General features: G+C 49.2%; 1 protein-coding gene across 3 annotated transcripts in view; it reads right to left on the bottom strand.

Moving 5' to 3' along the window:
- ABR (ABR activator of RhoGEF and GTPase) overlaps positions 1-13382 on the bottom strand; it is a 185315-nt gene extending 171933 nt beyond the window's left edge. The window contains exon 1 of one of the 3 annotated variants that reach the window (XM_036340902.1): positions 12176-13382. In XM_036340902.1, the coding sequence (XP_036196795.1) occupies positions 12176-13229 (1054 nt within the window). In that variant the 5' untranslated portion in view covers positions 13230-13382. The remainder of the gene's footprint in view (positions 1-12175) is intronic. The other 2 variants (XM_036340901.1, XM_036340900.1) reach the window with 2 other exon arrangements.
- Between the last annotated feature and the right edge of the window lie 6481 nt (positions 13383-19863).

Genomic DNA, 19863 nt, shown 5'->3' with positions numbered 1-19863 from the left:
CCACGGCTTTGCGTATGTGCCAGCAAAGCCATGGAGGCTATTTACCCGATGTGCTATTCCATACATAACCCTATAATGTATACTTTATGAATCAATAAAAAGTGTACAATTTTTAATTATAAACCTGTGTTTTCTATCAAAATTACTTCTTGCGTAAATTTTGGGACACCCTACAGCAAGGTTAAGGGCACAAAATAACAAGGGAACCTGGATCCAAGCCCAGGTTCCTCGGATTAAAAGCCAAGCTCTTAACCGTTACTCAGTACAGAGTCCCAGCTCATCTAACTTAACTAGTATTCATAAAGTTAGGCCTGGAAACCCCTCCAGTCCACGCAGCTTCTCTTAGAGAGGAGGAGCTGCAGTCTGGAGAGCTTAAGAGTTAGTGATAAGATGGAATAGAGTAACTTTGGCCCCAGAAGTAACTGGGTTCCATTCCAGTTCTGTCCTTCATTAGCTGTGTGACTTGGGCAAGTGACTCAATCTTTCTAGACGTATTACTATAGAATGGGGATAAAAGTACTTAGTGTCATGGGGCTGTATTGATTACAATATATACTTCTACTAAACACTGGGCATTACAAAACCATCTCATTTTAGTCAGGTATCCCCAAATGGCAAATGGATAGTTTCAAACTTTTGTTTATAAGTCTGGTTTTTTTTGTTTTTTTTTTTATTGATTTGAAATAAGTAATGGTGTAAGTAGGTTAGAGGATGGGCCCCAAAATCTAATTAATAAAAAATTTGGAAAATTATATTGCATTTCTGGAACTTTTATGAGAGTCACATTATCCCAAATGTGCAAAATCCCCCACAGAAATCACATTTCTCAGAGATCTGGGCAATCAGACATTTACGCCTTCACGAGTAAAGTCAATATACTACTACATCACGGGCAAAATAGATCTTCATGCTTGTTCTTTTAAAATTGATTTTAGAGAGACGGGAAGGGGGGGAGAGAGAGGGAGAGAGAGAGAGAGAGAGAGAGAGAGAGAGAGAAAGAGAGAAAGAGAGAGAGACATCGATGTGAGAGAGAAACATTGATCAATTGCCTTCTGTACACACCTCAATGGAGGATTGAACCTGAGACCCTTTGATGTATGGGATGACTCTCCAACCAACAAAGCCACACCAGCCAGGGTGGCCGCCATGGTTTTTAATTCTGGTATCCTTCTCACATGTTAGTGATGTCATCATTTTGCACCTGGAACAATGGACCATGTTGTAATGCAGTGGTTCCCAACCTTCTGGCCCTCTAAGTACAGTCCCTCATGTTGTGACCCAACCATAAAATTATTTTCGTTGCTACTTCATAACTGTAATGTTGCTATTGTTATGAATCGTAATGTAAGTATGTAATATGCAGGATGGTCTTAGGCGACCCCTGTGAAAGGGTCTTTCGACCGCCAAAGGGGTCGCGACCCACAGGTTGAGAACCGCTGCTGTAATGGCTTATCAAGTTCCTTTGCGCAAAAATCAAGATTGGTGATGTACATCTGGTTTCACGGGGGGCGGGGGGCAGGGGTCTTATTTTTGGTTGCCATGGCTGGTTATTTAGCAAGATATGCCTATGTCACCAGCCCTCTTAATAGTCTCAAACCTTGAGATTCAGACTTCTTTGAGGGAAGATATTCCACATATGTCTGGGTAGTTTGCTGTTAGAGAGAGACCACTCCTACATGGCCTCAGATAACAAAGGTCGCCAAAAGCCTCTGCTGGACCTCTCTAGAGTCTGCTGATCTATTTATTTCTCACTGCGTTTGCTCTGTAGCCTCTGTAAAAAAAAAAAATCTTGGCCATGAGTATGATCTGCTATTGAGTCACAAATCCTTCTAGCACAGTGGTTCTCAACCTTCCTAATGCCACGACCCTTTAATACAGTTCCTCATGTGGTGGTGACCCCCAACCATAAAATTATTTTCGTTGCTACTTCATAACTGTAATGTTGCTTCTGTTATGAATCGTAATGTAAATATCTGATATGCAGGATGTATTTTCATGGTTACAAATTAAACATAATTAAAGCATCGTGATTAATCACAAAAGCAATATGTAATTATATATGTGTTTTCCGATGGTCTTAGGCGACCCCTGTGAAAGGGTCGTTCGACTCCCAAAGGGGTCGCGACCCACAGGTTGAGAACTGCTGTTCTAGCAAATCACTGGTGAAACAATTTAGCCATTCCTAACATTGCTTTTTACATTTTTGAGATCCAGCCTTTCATCTACACATACAAACAGCTACGGTTACCACTTGGCCTTCGTGAGAAGGGTACTTAGAAGTTTTGAGGAAAACACATTGATTTCTTAGGCTCAGAAGAGCCATTCTTCTGTATGACTATAAATCAGGGTTTTGTGTCAGTCAGGATAAACTAGACAATGCTGCAGTAACAAATAGCACTGAACATTGCGGTGGCTTAAAATAACAGTGGTTTCTTTCTCACTCTAGGAGTACGTGTCCATTGCGGGTTAATGAGGAGCCTGCCCTGCACTGTTCTTCCCGCTCTCTAGGACCCAGGCTGATAGAGCAGTCACCAATGGGAACATTGTGCATCGCAACAGAAAAGGGGAACGAGAGCTCTGAAGGGTCTCAGATTAGCATTAAACGCTCTGGTCCAGGAGTGGCACACACCACTTCCATTCAAGCTCACTGAACAGAACTAGGCAGATCATCCTACCCGATGTCAAGGGAACCGGTAATGTCATCCTACCCACCATGTTCCCAGAAAGCAATGGGGGAACCAAAATATTTCGTTCACAGCCCTAATAACTAGCACAGGTCTCCATTAGCTAGGGAGGTCCTCGTTGGTCAGGATTGACGTATCAGCCTTATTCGGCATTGCCCACCTTCAGGAAACAACACACTCCCATCAGGAAGAGGGACAAATTCCCAACTGGCTGGCTGGCAGACATGGTGGCAAGCTGCCAGGGCACACGTCAACATGTGCTTGAGGCATGTGAAGTTTGGAAAGGGCTCCAGGAAGAAAGACCCACCCCAGCTCTAGAACATGTCTTTTCAATGGGCCCTGCTGACCCAAAAACAGAGGAGAAGGGGGAGGAAGAGATGGAGATAAAGGCAAAGAAGAGAAAGAGAAGGAGGGGGAAAAAGGTCTTTAAATGCTTAGAAACCCCAACAGTCTGCCCAGGTATTCTAATCCCATAAAATTCTTACTTGAAAATGCACAATAATTATTTTATTTGTTCGGTCAATACAATATGCGAGCCCTGTGCTGGGGGCAGGGATGCTACAGTTAAAAGAAGTGGTTTCCGCCGAAACCGGTTTGGCTCGGTGGATAGAGCGTCGGCCTATGGACTGAAAGGTCCCAGGTTCGATTCCGGTCAAGGGCATGTACCTGGGTTGCGGGCACATCCCCAGTGGGAGATGTGCAGGAGGCAGCTGATCGATGTTTCTCTCTCATCGATGTTTCTAACTCTCTAGCTCTCTCCCTTCATCTCTGTAAAAAAATCAATAAAAATATATTAAAAAAAAAAAGAAAAAAGAAGTGGTTTCCTTCCAGCACACACACACTTTAAGGCAGCGGTTCTCAACCTGTGGGTCGTGACCCCTTTGGCGGTCGAACGACCCTTTCACAGGGGTCGCCGAAGACCATCCTGCATATCAGATATTTACATGACGATTCATAACAGTAGCAACATGACAGTGATGAAGTAGCCACGAAAATAATTTTATGGTTGGGTCACAACATGAGCAATTGTATTTAAAGGGCCAGAAGGTTGAGAACCACTGGTTTAAGGGCTTAGACTCCAGTGTGGGCAACAAAGAAGCCAACCATTTTAAACCATTTCTAACTGCTGAAATGAGTGACTGTACAAAGTTCAGAGAAGGATGGTGGGGCTGGTTTTCCAAAAGCCACTCACAATGCCCTTCGCCCTTAACAATCTTTACACCAGAGGCTGAAGAGCTACATTTTCTGATTCGCAGGCCCTCAGGCCAGCTAGTGGCCATGTGTTCCCGTGCAGGCCAATAGCATGAAAATAGCAGTTGCTAGGTCGGGCTTAGGAGGAAAGCTTTTAAAGGGACAGACAACCAGTATGATGACTGCAGTCTAACCTACGGAGAGAGCCATCACTTTGTCTTTGGGAAGAGAGCTGGGGGCTAGGGGAGAACGGTTAGAGGCAGAACGAGTGGTTTTTGCAGTGCTTTAGATGAGAGGCAATGGAATGAATGTCTGAGTATTCGTGAACATGGATGGAGCACTTTCTATATCCCAGGCACTATGACATTCTGGGGCTACAAAGACAAAAAGACACAGGTCAGTACAAGGGCCCCTCTCACCATGCCAACCATCAGCCCACGGCAGGAATGAGGGGTGCTCGTGGAACCTCAGGTTTGGGGTGTTCTGCCCCATGCCCCACGTCCAGAAAACACAAACAGGGTAAAACGGGGCCAGAGGAATCAAGGCGAGTCCCATCTGCAGTTCAAATGGGCACCAGGACCGCCCAGACGAAGTGTGTGGACAAAGTGGGTGGTCCTTTTACGTACTAATCTCACCCAAACAAGCCTTGATGTCTCCCAGATCCGGTCTCATTATGTTAAATCACTGCATGTGGCAAATTAGAAAAGGAAATGGCACGGTTGTAGGAAAAGCCTAGGTTCAAAAACAGCACCCCCCTAACCCCGCCCCTCCCCCCTCCCCCGCCCCCACCCCCGCCACTGCCCCGGATGAAAATGGTCTGGAATTAGAGTGGCGATGGTCATACAACCTTGTGAATATAGTGAATATACTAAAAACCATGAGCATGCCCTTAAAAAAAAGGGTGAACTTTATAAAATGTCAATTATCTCTCAAGAAAATGAACTAATTATTTCAATAGGAGGGAAAAAATAACCCGGTTACTTAGCTCTAAGCAAACTTGGGCTTGTTAGTTAGCTGGTCAGAGCCCTAGTCTCCTCCTTTGCAAAGTAAGAATGGTAGTTAGTGCTTTACAGTTAGAACAGTAGACCGTTCTGAACAGTAAACGTGATAGTGTAGGTGAAACACTGAACATAGCACCTTGCAGGTAGTAGAAGCTAAATATGCCCTAGTTCCTTTCCTCCTACGTGCCGATAAAAATTTTAAAACAATCATTTGCTTAGCAGCTTCAAGATGCGGCACAAGCCCTAGGCAGCCTCCCGTCAGACAGCCTTGTCCCGGGCACACTAAAGCCAGGATCGGACGGAAGACAGCAACGCGGACGCAGGTGACGCTCGCTGCGGAAAGACTGCAGATCACCCTGCAGCTGTGCAGGGCAGCAATAACAAGAGAGTCACGTGGTGTGAATACAGCCACGGAGACAGCCGTGGTAAAGAAAGGCAGGTGGGCACAGGGATTTCTGCTTATAATTCCAGTTTGGTATACAAACAGAGCCCAGTTGCCAAAACAGCCAAATCTTCCCCCAACACCTGGACAAGTCTATGCAGCTGCAAGGCAGCCTCGATGCTCAGAGATGCCCCTTGCCCCAGTCTCCCTGCTGTGCTTCCTCAAAACCAGAATCGACCAGACACAAACCTTACACAACTAGGATCGTCTACCACGGTACCAAGCCAGGGAATTCCTATTTTCAAAGAGCTGCTCACTGTGACCACTCCCAAATCAACCAGGACTTAGGAAGTGCCTACCCTGTGCCCAGCTCTGTGAAAGATACTGTTGTGAGGGAGACAAAGAAGCACAAGCCATGTGCCTCGCCCTCGAGGAGGCCAGCTAACCTCTTAGTTTGAGAGCAACTCTTCACAGAGCATAAATAAAAGGCGTCGTGCCTTGCACAGAGCAGCAGTTCAGTCGTTGTTTGTTCATTGGGTCAATGAACTAATAGATGGCACAATAATAAAACAATTGTGCGAGCGTGAGGCTCACTCCAAGAACCACAAGATGGGTTGGAGTAGTTGGAAAAGGCTAGTGCCAGAGGCTGCTAGTTGCCTCCTCAATATCCATTCTTCCATTTTTCCTTGTAACAGAGTCCCTATTCTCTAGGAGGTGGCACATGCCATATGCCCAGATAAAACACTGCATTTCCCAGGCTCCCTTGGAGCTCGAGGTGGCTAATGAAATCTAAACAGAAATTGTTAAGAGAGACTTCCAGGAAACTGCCTAAAAGACAGACTGAAAGCTGCCACTCACTCCCTCTCTTCTAATTCTTGTCTGAGACAGGAATGCGATGACTGGATTTCCAGCAGCTGTTTTGGGACCGCGAGGAGAACTTGAGACAGAAAGCAAAAGGCAAAAGAAGCCGGAATTCCTGATGACGGTGTGGTCACCACAGCCCTCCTGCACTGCTTACTTCTGGAATTCTTTATATGAGGGATGCATGAACCTCTGTCCTGCGTAAGCCACTTTTTTTGCGTGTTTTGTCTTATACAGCAAACCCATATCTTCACCAATACAAGGTTCCATAAAAAAGCCCGGCTTTGCCCTGGCCAGTTTTCTCAGTGGTTGGAGCGTGAGCCTGCAGAAGGGTTTCGGGTTCAATTCCGGTCAAGCCCATGTGCCTCGGTTGCAGGCTGGGGGAGGCAACCGATCGATGTGTCTCTCGCACACCAATGTTTTTCTCTCTCTGTCTCTATCCCTCCTTTCCACTTTCTATAAAAATCAATGGGGACAAAAACAAAACAAAAATTTTAAAAGCTAGGCCTCAAAGGAAAGGTTGTCTTTGCAACTAGGCAAATGGAGGTGGGAGGGCATCTCAAATGCCAAAAAGAGCACGGGAAAAGGCACTGGCAGGAATGAGCACTGGCTGGAAGCAAGTGGGGAGAACGTAGGAAATAAGAAGCCAGATAATGGTTTTGTAGAGACAGGGCTTAACCGGGAGACAGGGCTTGACCGGGGAAGGACCAGAGACCGCAAAAGAGCAAAACACCTCCGGAGCCCTGGCCGGTTCGGCTCAGTGGATAGAGCGTCGGCCTGCGGACCGCAAGATCCCGGGTTTGATCCTGGTCAAGCGCACATGCCCGGGCTGCGGGCTCAATCTCCAGTAGGGAGTCGTGCAGGAGGCAGCCAATCAATGATTCTCTCTCATCATTGATGTTTCTCTCTCTCCCTCTCCCTTCCTCTATATCAATAAAAATATATTAAAAACAACAACAACAAAAAACAGCTCTGGACCTGAGGAAGGTCAGAAAGGAGAGAAAGAGATAAGCGAAAAGGCTTGGGGAACTTCATTACATGAAGATAGTACGTGAATATGAGCTGTGTCGTGGTTCAGCCAAACTGAAAGTTCCTGTACTTGGAACAGCCACAGTAACACCACCTAAGACTTACTAAACACGTAGGTGCCCGCCCCTGTGCTATGTCACTTTACACACATGATCTCACTGAAGCTTCCCAAGTCTATGACATACATCAAGCATGTCAAACTCAAAGGCTAACACAGCCCAAATAAACCAAGGCCTGCGGCCTGCGGGGCCGCGAGTTTGACACGCTTGACATACACAGTTCTATCATTATCACCCCCACTCAGCAGATACAAAACCTGGGGCCTAGAGAAAGTCAGTAACTTGTCCAATGTAAGCCTCACAACCTTGCAAGCTGGGGAACATCAAGCCCAATTTTCAGATGCAGAGAGTGTTTGTACCATTATTCCAAAGCCAGGAAAATGCATGACGAGACTGACTTTAACACATAAAGATCCAGTGTCGAAGACATAGTCAATTGCTTTATGAATAGTCCCTTAAGAAGAAGAAACATTTTCAGGCTTGATTGTAGAGGAGGAAGAACTTGCTAAGCCCACCCACATCCTCTGACTGACTACAGTGTTCATAAGATGTAGATGGTGCTAAGGTGGTGGGGGCGAGGGGAGGAGACAGGCCAGCATTGAAGAACTAAGCAAACAGTGACGCAATATCAACTCCGGTTATAAATGAATCACAGCCAGCCACCAGCATATGCCTCAAAGAGTTCTTTAATGTCTTCTCCACAACAGGGAATGGGAAAAAAATTACTCTAACACAGCTAAGGCGGAAAATTCAATACTTTTGAGTTAAGTTATTCAAACACATCCACTGAACACAGGGATTTTTTTTTTTTTTTTCCTGAAGCAAAAATCTCATTAGTCACTAACGGGAAGGGGAAAAAAAAAAACCCCACCAGGTTACAAATGAACTAGGTAACATGATTACCTAGCAGGAAATGCATTTCCCATAAGATTAAAAATAAGAAGTCTTCATTGGCAGATTGGCAGAATCTGATAGCAGGGCTTCCCACATTGAGAAATCTAGAATTCTACAGCTGGCCAGGACAGCATTACTTGCTGAGAGTTAAAAGTGCCAATTTGCCTGGCTGGTGTGGCTCAGTGGTTGAGCGTTGACCTATGAGCCAGGAGGTCATGGTTCCATTCCCAGTCAGGGCACATGCCCAGGTTTCCAGCTCAATCCCCAGTGTGGGGTATGTAGGAGGCAGCCTATCAGTGATTCTCTCTCATCACTGATGTTTCTATCTCTCCATATATTGAGGGAAAATAAAAAAGGCATTCTAACTACTTTAAAATCTGATTTGGCTGTTATGTGTAGGAAAAAACCCCAAATGTGTCTTGATATGAGGATCTGCCCCTCATCTAAGAGAAAGCAGCCCTCTTCCAGGGTGGGGAGCTCTGGGCCATCTATCTTCCTTCCTTCCTTCCTTCCTTCCTTCCTTCCTTCCTTCCTTCCTTCCTTTCCTTCCCTTTCCTTTTCTTTCCTTCCTTCCTTTCTCCTTCCTTTTCTTTCCTTCCTTCCTTACTCCCTCCCTCCCTCCCTCCCTCCTTCCCTCCCTCCCTCCCTCCCTCCCTTCCTTCCTTCCTGCTGGGCCTTTAAGATGTCTCATGTAATCCTTCTCCTTGAGATCCTGAGAGGAAGGCAGAGTTTGAATTGCCCAATAAACCTGACCTTCAGTTAAGGATCTCTGAGTACAGGAAATGGGCATGATTGCTGGTGGAGAGGGAGAAACAACATGAGGGCCAATCCAGCAAGAGAGACTCATGAGCTAAGATGACCACTGTGCTCTGGGTCCTGCCCTCCTGCCTGGAAGGTACCAGAAAGAGCCGGAGCCTGGCTAGGAAAAACACATGCATCACAGAAAGCACCTGTGATTCAGGATGATCTGGAAGTGGGAGCACTGACTCAAGGAAAACAACCTGTGGTCATGGTTAGCGAACACTGGGTAAGTCTGCTACGCGCCAGGGTCTGTTCCAAGCCCTTTAGAAATAACATTCCTCATATCAACAGTATGACCTAAGCAGTGTTTGTCAGCCTCACTCATTTTATAGAGGAAACTGAGACACAGAAAATTCAAACAACTTCTCCCAAGGTTATACAAGCAATCTAGCTTCAGAGCCCATGGTCTTTATCAGCATTTTCAAAGCTTTCTGTACAACCCACACCAAGAAATAATTCTACATCAGGAACCAGTATCTATGCACACATTTATACATAACTGAAAAATTTTAAAATATTTGTTTTGTTTTAAATATATATTTTTATTAATTTCAGAGAGGAAGGAAAAGAGAGAGAGAGAGACAGAAACATCAATGATGAAAGAGAATCATTGATTGGCTGCCTCCACACGCCCCCTACCAGGGATCGAGCCTGCAACCGGGAATTGAACCCGTAACCTCCTGGTTCATAGGACAACGCTCAACCACTAAGCGACAGCAGCTGGGCAAAATAAAGTTTTTAAACAGAATAATACTCACCATGACCATGTGCAATACACTCTGAAGCTTTCTTTTCTATTCCATCTCATTTAAAATATAGAGGGTGTCCCCCCAAAATGTATTCACACACTTCAAATAATTATGAAGGCAGTGTTTATTAAAATACATTTCATTCTCAACACTGAGCTATCAGCTCTTAAAGTGTGTATGCCTTTGGGGGTATACCCTGCACAGATCATTCAACAAGTATGTATGGAACATCTAATATCTGTTAGGTGCTGTTTTCGGCTGTGGGGCAATGTCAGTGAAAGAAAGAGACAAAAATCCTTGCCCTCTTGGAGCTTGCGTTTTACCGGAGAGAAAGATGAATAAGATCCACATACAAAATTGTTGCATCCCAGGTGGTAACTGGTTGAGCGCAATGGAGAAAAAATGAAGCAGGGACGGCCCAGGGTGGCCACGGCGGCCTGGCAATGCTTTCATTCCTCACCACAGGATTTCAGTGGGCTGTCACCCACAGTGTGAAAACCCATGCCGTTAATCCCTCCGCTCTAGTGCCTCTCTGTGTGCCTGAAGTCTCTTTCTCCTTGATTGTGTGCCAATACGCAACATTTATGTGACTCTGTGCACATGTGTACACATGTACAGAAATGTGTGGATACATGTGTGTGTACATGCATGTATGCATGTGCGTGTCCACCCATTCACTTCCTCACTGGGGAGGCTTTGGAGGCAGGAGGCAGCGCCCTCCCATGCAGTGAGTGGTGCAGGGGTTCCCTGCAGAGCTTGCCCTGAAGAGATGTCTGAAATACAGCCCAGGCACCGCTAGCCAAAGCCAGGCGTGCCAGACATGTGTCCTGGCTGGAGTCTTCAGTCCACAGGAAGCAGAATCTTTTTTTTTTTTTTATCACTGATCCACCCAAAGGGGGCACCTTTGGTAGTGGAAGTGCTCTCTGGGCTAGAGTGCCCTTAAGAAGAGAGGAGACAGTTCGAAGAAATAAAAGTCACTCCCTGGAGAAAACCCAGTGCCTTGGGCACCCCGGGCAGGGTGACTGATGTGGGTCTGAGGGAGATGGGATTGGAGCCAGCTCTGAAGCAGCGCTGGACCGCTTGGGGAGCCTCCACTGAGGGCATTTGAAACTTGGCACTGGAGTGCAATCTTCAGACGCTTCCTTTAAGTTAAAGGGGCACATTAAAAAAAAAACGGTACTAGCATGGGCGGCAAAAGCATGATCTATGGGAAGAGCAGCCAATCTCTGCTAATGAATAAGTGCAATTGATCACAACAGATGACTTGATGGGCCTTCCAAATGTGCTTTTAGCAAAGTAGACAGTTTTTCATTCAAATGCAAACTTACCCAGATAAAATCTAATAATGGAAAGTTTGGAACAATCCCAGCATCAGTGATTTATTTTTTTCTTCTTCCTTCACTTAGCAGGAAGGCATCTGAAGTTCCTGGTCTCAGCCTGAGCTAGACAGACACCAATTCATTCTTTCCCTGTAGTGGAGGAGACCCTGACCGCCCCAGGGGACAGCAAAGGAGCAGTCACAGGCCACCCCGCATCCCTGTCCTTTCCTCCTCCCTGACCTGTGGCTGCAGACATTTATTCAAGAAATATTTATGGAGCACTTACTCTATGCAAGACACCATGCTGACCATCACAAGGGGATGCAAACTGTCTAAGACCAGGTCCTGTCCTCAGAAGAGAGGGCAGATGTGAGGGGAAACCACGAGTGACAGGAAGTCCAAGTGGAGACACCAGCTCATAGCAACCAAGCTCTTAACCTTTCTGAGCTTCAGTTTCCTCCTTTATCATGTGAAGACACTGCCCTAGACATGATCTCTGGGCACGGGGCCAGCTTGAAGACTCTATGATTCTAAGTGAAAGCCCTTCCCTTCTCCCTCGGGCTCCTAGCTCCTCGGAAGCTGACAGACCAAGTGCAGCCTTCTAGGAAGGGGGCCAGTCAGCGAAGGCAGGGAGGGGCCAGTGAGGGTTATGTACCTTGCACCAAAGTGATAACCTGTTTCAATTTGAGGGGAACACAGATACAGGCTGGAGGAGATGCGAGATAAATTCAGAAAATTAAGTGGAAGATTGAGACCTCCACATTAAGGAATCTGGGGGACATGGCAGCCACCAGTTTGCTCAGAGCAGGATCCTAACCGTGTGGTGCAAAGGAATCTGGCCGACCTGTGGAGGGTGAGTTGGAAGAGGTGAGAGTGGATGATGTTGCAATAGAGCAGAAAGGCTGAGGCCTAAGTGCAAGATTCCTCCGTGGTCTGGCCAAGCACACATTCCATCACCCCTGCCATCCTCATAATGTTTATTTTTATGAACTCACCCAAGCCCAAATCACTCTGCACTAGGTGTCTGCCTTTTTTTTTTCAAGTTCCATAAGTGGCTTCAAGGTAAACAGGTAAATCTTATCTCCCTTCTTCCCAGGCGCCCGAGGTTAAACAGGACCAACAACAAGGTGTGCCTGGGATGGGGTGACCAAAAGCCCCCCCCAGGGGGTGAGCGAAATCTGGGATCTTGGGAGGGGTGCGCCTACCTGCAGAGGAGCCGTCTTCGTGGTCTGAGCTGTTGTGGCTGCAGTCACTGCCCCTCTCTGGCGAGCTGTGGCTGGGCGAGTCCCGCTCGGGCACCCACAGTAAGCCCTTGCGCCGCCACCGGGGGAGGTGATCGCGGGCCCCGCGCCGGGGGGCCTCCTCCGTAGCGATGGGCGAGCGCCTCCCGTCCTTGGCCTCGGACTCCAGCTGCTCCAGGTCGCGGCTCCTGCGCTGTAGCCGCCGGCCCCCGGGGATCAGATGCATCCAGCGATGGGGGCTGCTCGCCCGTGCCGCCTTTTCGGCCTCACCGCGGGTCCCGAACCGACAAGGGGCCACAAGCAAGTGGCCTAGGACGAATTTCTCGTTCAAATCCACCATCTCGAAGTCGTGGTCACTGCTGTCGCCCCCATCATCCGCGCCCGGGGCGTCCGGCTCGCCCTCCTCGGAGCCCCCCCTCGCCCGGGTCCCAGAGGCCGGCTCCTCGCCCGGGGTCCCGGGAACCGTGCCATCGTGGCCCAGGGGCGCGCAGTCCTCCCGCGGCTTGAAGAGGAGGCGAGGCTGCAGCAGCTGCTGGTGGATGGCGGCAGTCAAGCTGCGCACCGTGGCCCCGGGCCCCGCCGCCACGGGCCATGCGGGAAGGTCCAGGCACACGCACGGAGTCTCGGCCTTGGCGGCCACCTCCGGATCGGGGCACGCGGGTCCCGGGAGTTCGCCGCCGCCGCCGCCCGGTGCGCTCTCCTCCTCCTCCTCCCGCAGAGGCGGCGCCCGCTCCGGCTCGGCCGCCGCCGGCTCCTCGGCCGCCGCTGCCCCGCCGCCGCCGTCTGCGCCCTCCCGGCGCCCGCAGCCCGGGTCCCGCTGCTCCCGGGCCAGCACCGACTGCAGGTAGGACACTTTAAACTTCTCCTCGGCCGACACCTGTTGCAGCCGCTTCAGGTTGAGTTTGCAGCGCTCCAGCTCCTGCTCCACGTCCAGCACCGAGTCCAGCCGCATGACGGGCGCCGCCTGCCCGGGGAACTCGGCCTGCCAGTGGCGCTCGAAGTCCGCGGGGTCCCACATGCCGGGCGCCCCCGGGGCTCGGCTCCTCCGCGCAGCGGCCGGGGTCGCGCCCGGCTCTCCGGAAGCCCGCGCTGGCGCAGCCGCCTGCCCTGCGCTTCAGCCCCAGCAGAGAATAAGAGAAAAAATAAAGTTTTTCCCCTTCCGCCCTCGTGCCGGGTTTTTTTTTTTCCCCTTCTTCTGGTTTTCGCCTCCCTGACGTCAGCATCTACCGAGGCGGAGGCGGGCGTCCGGGGGCCCTAGGCCCGCCCGCCCGGGCAGGACGCGCGGAGCCGCGGGCTGCAGCCCCAGCCGCGGGGTGGGCGCCCTGCGGGCTCGGGCGCCGGGAGAGCCGGGCGGGGGCGGGGCGCGGGGGCGCGGGGCCGGCCTGCAGGCGCCTGGGAGCTGCGCCGGCCGCCCGGAGGCTGGGGAGGGCCGCGGCGGGCGTGCCTTCGGCGCTGGACGCCCCCGAGGCGCCCGCCACCCCCGGAGCTGCCGCCCCCCGCCCGGCTCTGCGCCTCTCTGACCCGGCGGGCTGCGCAGTCCCGCCGCCGCGCGGGCTCCCTGCACCCGAGCGCGGGACCGCGCGGCGCGGGGAGGCGGGAGTCCCCGTGAGGGAGCGCGTGGGGGCGCCTGGGCCCCAGCCTCCCCTTCGCCAGCCCCCTCTCCGCTGCCTGGTCGCCTGGGGTCGCGGCGGCTCCTGGACCCGGAGGGAAGGTGGGGGGCAGGCGGTGTGGCGCGGCAGGTGGCGCAGGGAGGGGTCTCCTGACCGCGGAGTTGTCCTTCGCGGGGATTTATTGAGCGCCTTGAACTAACTTGATTAAAATCACGGAGCTGTCTTATCCCAAGCGGGGGTAAAACTTTGGTGTGTTGTTGTTGTGTGTGTAAAGTCACTTTAAAGCGTTCTTTCCACGGCTCACTAGAGCTTTGGGGGCAGAGATAGGCCAGGGTGACAGCCCCAATGGCTTTGCTTAGTGGCCCCTGTGACTGCATCAAACCCTGACTGCACGGGCCTCAGACACCTGGGTGTCTAAGAGGACCCTCCACTCCTCTTTGTGGCCTCAACAATTCCCGGGGTGGGGGTGGGGGGGAGAAAAGGGGGAAGCTGGGGACCAGCGCCTGGACTGGCACTCAGCCTGGGGTGGCCAGGGACCCCCGCTTCACCCTCCCTTCCACACCTGGCTGCACCTCCCTTTTCCAGGGTCTCCCCCGGCTGCAGAGAGAGGTCCTGCTAAATGGTCTTGAGAGGTCCTGCTAAATGGTCTTGTGCGTTACAGAGACTAAGTACCTTGGCAGCTGGAAATTCTTCCTGTCCTCAAAGCCTCTTGGGGACTGGAGCTAAACTCCCAGCCCCCTGCCATCGCCTGGCACCTGGACCATCTGAACAGACCGCCCTCCTTCTGCTTGTTTTCCAGTCCCTTTCAACCCACCCCTCAAGGCTTGGTACTGGGAAGCTTCCAGGAAGATCATTCTTGCCCACAAATGAGGTAGCGCCATGCTCTTGCTCAGAACCCTTCCGTGGCCCCTCATCACCTACAGGATGGAGCCCAGACTCCTCCTCTTGACCCAGGAGGTCCTCCTCCCATGTTTGGTCTCTACCCACTTCTCTGCCTCCCTCCTGTGCTGTAGCGGGACCCACTCCAGGCGGTACCCAAAGGCGTCTCACTCTTTATGGGTGCCTTTTCCTCTTCCTTGGAACCTCTGTCCCTGCACATGGGCACAACTCCCTGCTGCCTGGGGACTCCCACCCTCCTTTGATCCCCACCTTTAAAGGGTCCCCGGCGAAAAGAAGCCTTTTCTGGCCTCTCCCCTCTTCTTTGTGTCGCCACTCCATCTTGGACATGTTTTATCTTTGCCCTCGTTCCACTGTATTACAATTATTAGTGACATCTTTTGTTCCCCCTACTTTCAGAACCCGTCAAGGGAAGGGATTGTGTCCTTTCCACTTTTGTATTTCTGCTGCTTCTTGCAGAGTGTGATAGAGATAGCTGATCATGGTTGAATTGTGGCGAGCCAGCACGGCCATGGCATACTCAGCCCCAGGGCGCCTTATGTGCTGCACCAGCTCAGCCAGGTTCGGTGACCCTGAGAGGGGGCGGTGAAGGATGGAGAAAAGACAGACAAGAGAAGAAAGCTGGGTCTGGCTGGGACGCTGTCCTCTCTGATGGAGAGCCTCTCTGATGGAGAGCTAGCGACAGTGCCACAGACTACAAGCGTGTCTTTATTTTATAGCCAGATTCCAGGAGGCAAAATAAGGGTGTGGTCAAGATGTTTACAACATTCTCATGGGTTTCGATCCTACTCAGTTACATGTACCTGAACTCTATCAAGCCCACATCACTCAGAAACGGGGGGCCACGTGTTCGGACCATAGGTTCAAGCTTACAACCATAGCTGTTGGCTATAATTGTGCTGGGAGGGCTCTGCCCTCCAAGCTGGGACTTGCACGTGGCCACGAGAGGACTGTGCCCTCTCATTAGTCCGAGGCTTGAACCTGTCCAAACACAGTAGCCGCTCTCCACATTGAATGGAGATGAATGAATGAATCAATGAGCAAATGAACAGACAGATGAAGGAACACCCATCTTTGGGTTCCCCCTTGGCTTCTCCAGGTGTGAATCACTCCAGACTAAGAGCAGATGTACCTCCCACAGTCGCTTCTCAACTCTGGAATTTCCTTCCTTAACAAAGTATGTGTTTACTCATTTTCCCAATATCCCTTCTGCCTTAAAAAAAAAAAAAAAAGGTGTGCCACTGGCATGACTCATCACAGTGTTTATCTTTGTACCTGACTGCTATGGGGAAATGGACATGTTTTAAAATATGTTAATTGAGGATTCCCCAGTTTGTGTGATTTTTCATTTCTTTACCTAGTTCCTCAAGTGTTCTCTCCCACCTGAGATTCATTTTTTAAAGGATTTTTTATATGTCTGGGTTTTTTTTTAAAAAATTGATTTCAGAGAGAGGAAGGGAAAGCGAGAGAGATAAACATCATTGATGAGAGAGAATCATCTATCGGCTGCCTCCTGCACACCCCTCCCGCCCCCCCTGGGGATTGAGCCTGAAACCCAGGAATCGAACTGTGACCTCCTGGTTCATGGGGTCGACGCTTGACCACTGATCAACACCAGCCGGACTGTCCCTGCCTCCCTAGAGACCACCACAAATCTCCTTTGTCCACTGGGAAGGACTGAGGAGCTCCCAATGCCTACAGCAGCCAATGCAAGTGAAGTCCACAAGCATCCTGGCCTGTGTTAAGATTTCAGAATGATAAAGGTAGCACAGCAGGGATGGATGGCCTGTCAACACCATATTGATTGGAAAATGTTTCAATACGTATATTTAAATGCACCATGAGGGGCGGGGGAGTATGTTACTATAAGCATCAATTTCTGAATTTGTGGGTTCTCTGGGAGGATAGTTTCAACTCTGTCCTTTAATTAAAGCAGCAGTCTGGTTCCCTTTTGGGACAAGGAAGTTGTTACCAATACCACTAATTTTTTCCAGGAGGACCAATATAGCTGGAATGCCAGCATCCATCGCCCATAAACAGATCCCAAGAGCAACCTTCATTGTCTCTAGCTGGTGGATAGTTCAGCTTTATGACTTGGCTTTGGGTCATCATGGGGGCAGGGGTAGAGTGGCTGACATTTATTGAGTCCACACTTCTAGTTGCCGTATATCTTTGATCTCCTCTCATTCCTCACAACAACCCTATAAAGGACTTATTATTGTTGCCACTTCGGGGAGAGAGAGAGAAATGGAAGATGAAAGAGGTTAAAGGTCACAGCCAATCTGCTGGATTCTAAAGTCCAGTAGCTTTGCAAGGACTTGGCCAGGAGCGTCTGTCATTAGCATACATTTTTTCATTAACTATTTGTTGAGCAGGACCTGGCATTTACAGTTTAAACTTTGTCGCCTGTCAGATGAGCCTTTTCACAATGGATCCCCTGACCCCAGCTTACTTTTCCAAGCCCGTTTCCTGAATTTCTTCTGCTTGCTGAACCCATTCAGCTCCCTAATCTGAGTCACCCTCTGAGCAGATGCTTTTTGTGTCCCAGGCCACCTCCCTTCGGCCCCTCTCGGATTTCTCCTGCAGCTGCAGTGGACAGTTCCCACGGGCTGTGAGGGTCTCACTTCAAGCACCGACCCGTATGACTCTCAACTTTATTGCCAGAGGCTTTTTCTCAAAATCACAAAGCTCTGAGTGGTGTCCCAGATGGAAGCTTCTCTGGGGGAAGTTATTCCCAGGGGCATTTCATGGCCATTGGAATCGGGAGTTGGTTAATAAGTGATCGCTTGGTTCATAGTTTGACGCTCAACCACTGAGTCACGCCAGCCAGGCTGGATGCATTTCTGAGGCGTCCTCCGGATGCCTGCTCTGTAGCCTCCAACAGGAATGAGCCCAGTTGTTCATAGTGGTAACCAATCCAGAATGAGCTCTCCACTGGCTTTCCCTTCTTCCTGTCTCCCTCGCTCCTGCTTCCGGGGATAATCTCCCAGCTAAAATACGCACACCACGCCTTTGGTCAGTTCCTGCTTTCCCCCTCTGGCTCCCTCACCAAGACACCTCCAGCTCTCCGTGCCCTCTCTGAGACAGACACACAAGGTGCTTCACCATCCTCCCACCACCACCTTCACTCCTCGGTCTCTCTTGTCTTCCTTTGCCACGCTGCTTCCTACTTTACCAGGTGAGATCCTTTTTTGCCTGTTAAAAAAGCTTACCTGCGGCTAGCTCTCTCTGAAGCCTTCGTTTCCCCAGGTCCAGTTAGGCATGCTTCCCTACAGAGGGAGTTATTTGCCTTGGCCCCAGCACTGGTCAGGCCACACTGTAAATAGTTCCAGGGCTTTTGAGGAAATCCTGGTTCTAGCCAGCTGGCATTTCTTACTCCTCCAATTGCCACAGCCCCTAACACAGTGCCAAATAATCAGCATCTCGTACATGTCTGTGGAGTGAATGAATGACTGATCAATGAATGAATGATTAGTACTCCACTCGGACTCTTTAGTCCTTAACTTCATATCATCTTAAAGCAGGACCGACTTTAGCCAAAGGAAGAGTAGAAAGACACCTCTGAGGTCATGCTGCCAGGACCTCTGCTTTTTCGTTGTTTTTTTTTTTAAAAAAAATTGATTTTAGAGAGAGGAAGAGAGAGAGAGAGAGAGAGAGAGAGAGAGAGAGAGAGAGAGAGAGAGAGACATTGTTTTGTTGTTCCATTGATTTATGCATTCATTGATCGATTCTTGTATGTGCCCTGATCGGGGATCGAACCCACAACCTTGGCCTACAAGAGGGACACTCTAACCAAATGAGCTACCCGGCCAGGGCCTACTTGTTAAAAATTTCCTTTGGGCACACAGCAGCCTCTATGAAAATGTAAAATTTGACTATCAGTCATGCACACTTCAGTGCGAACTGCCTTCACCCTTGCTTTCTTCAGGGTCATCTGAGGTTAGTATGAAAGAGCTGGAAATTTGGACTGGGGAGGAGAGTGGAAACAGTGCAGACAGGAGGAGGAGGGTAACCTGGAAAGGACTGGGCAAGGGTGGGACCTGCAGCTTTGAGTGCTGAAGGTGTGGACATGAAAAGAAGGCCCCTCCCTCTGAGCACCTTTTCCACCAGGCGTGTTTCCTTGAATGCAAGTTCTCCTGACTACAAATTAGAATAACTGGGAGCTATTAAAATTATTCAGTAGAACTTCCTCCAATACCAATTCATGCAGCGTCTCAGGAATGGGGCCTCACATCAGTATTTTATTAACTTTTTGGCTTTCTTGAGGTATAATACAATAGACTCATTTGTTTTAAATATGCAATTTGATAGATTTTGGTAATTGCTCTTGCATTTAGGTATTTGATCCATTTTGAGTTCATTTTTGTACATGGTGTGAGAGAGGGGCCCAACTTCATTCTTTTTCTCCCTTAAGATTTATTGAGATGTCATTGACATATAACATTGTATAAGTTTAAATCATACAATATGATGCTTTAATACATGTATATATTGTGAAATGATTACCACAATAGGGTTTGTTAACACAGCCATCACTTTGCATAATTACATTTTTTTATGGTGAGAAAATTTAAGACCTACTCTCTGAGCAACTTCCAAGTTTATAATACAGTACTGTTAACTATAGTCACCTTGCTGTACATTTGATCCCCAGAATTAACTAGAAATGTGTACCTTTTGACCATCATTTCTCTATTTCCCCAGCTCTGGCAACTATCCACCATTCTACTCTGTTTCTCTGTGTGTAGCTTTTTTAGGTTTCACATATAAATGAAATCATACAGTATTTACCTTTACTTGTCTGACTTATTTCACTTAGTATAATACCCCAAGGTCTATGGCAAATGGCAGGATTTCCTCCTTTCTCATGGCTGAGTAATATCCTACATGCATGTATACTATTCCATACGTATGGACAACATTTCATATATATATGTATACATCTGACATCTTTTCTTTAAAATATATTTTATTGATTTTTTTACAGAGAAGAAGGGAGAGGGACAGCAAGTTAGAAACATCGATGAGAGAGAAACATCGATCAGCTGCCCCCTGCACAGCCCCCACTGGGGATGTGCCCACAACCAAGGTACATGTCCCTGACCAGAATCGAACCTGGGACCCTTCAGTCCGCAGGCTGACGCT

Source organism: Myotis myotis, unplaced genomic scaffold (genome assembly GCF_014108235.1).
Source record: "Myotis myotis isolate mMyoMyo1 unplaced genomic scaffold, mMyoMyo1.p scaffold_m19_p_17, whole genome shotgun sequence".
Taxonomy (NCBI): domain Eukaryota; kingdom Metazoa; phylum Chordata; class Mammalia; order Chiroptera; family Vespertilionidae; genus Myotis; species Myotis myotis.
This window is presented reverse-complemented; position numbering and strand designations above follow the sequence as displayed.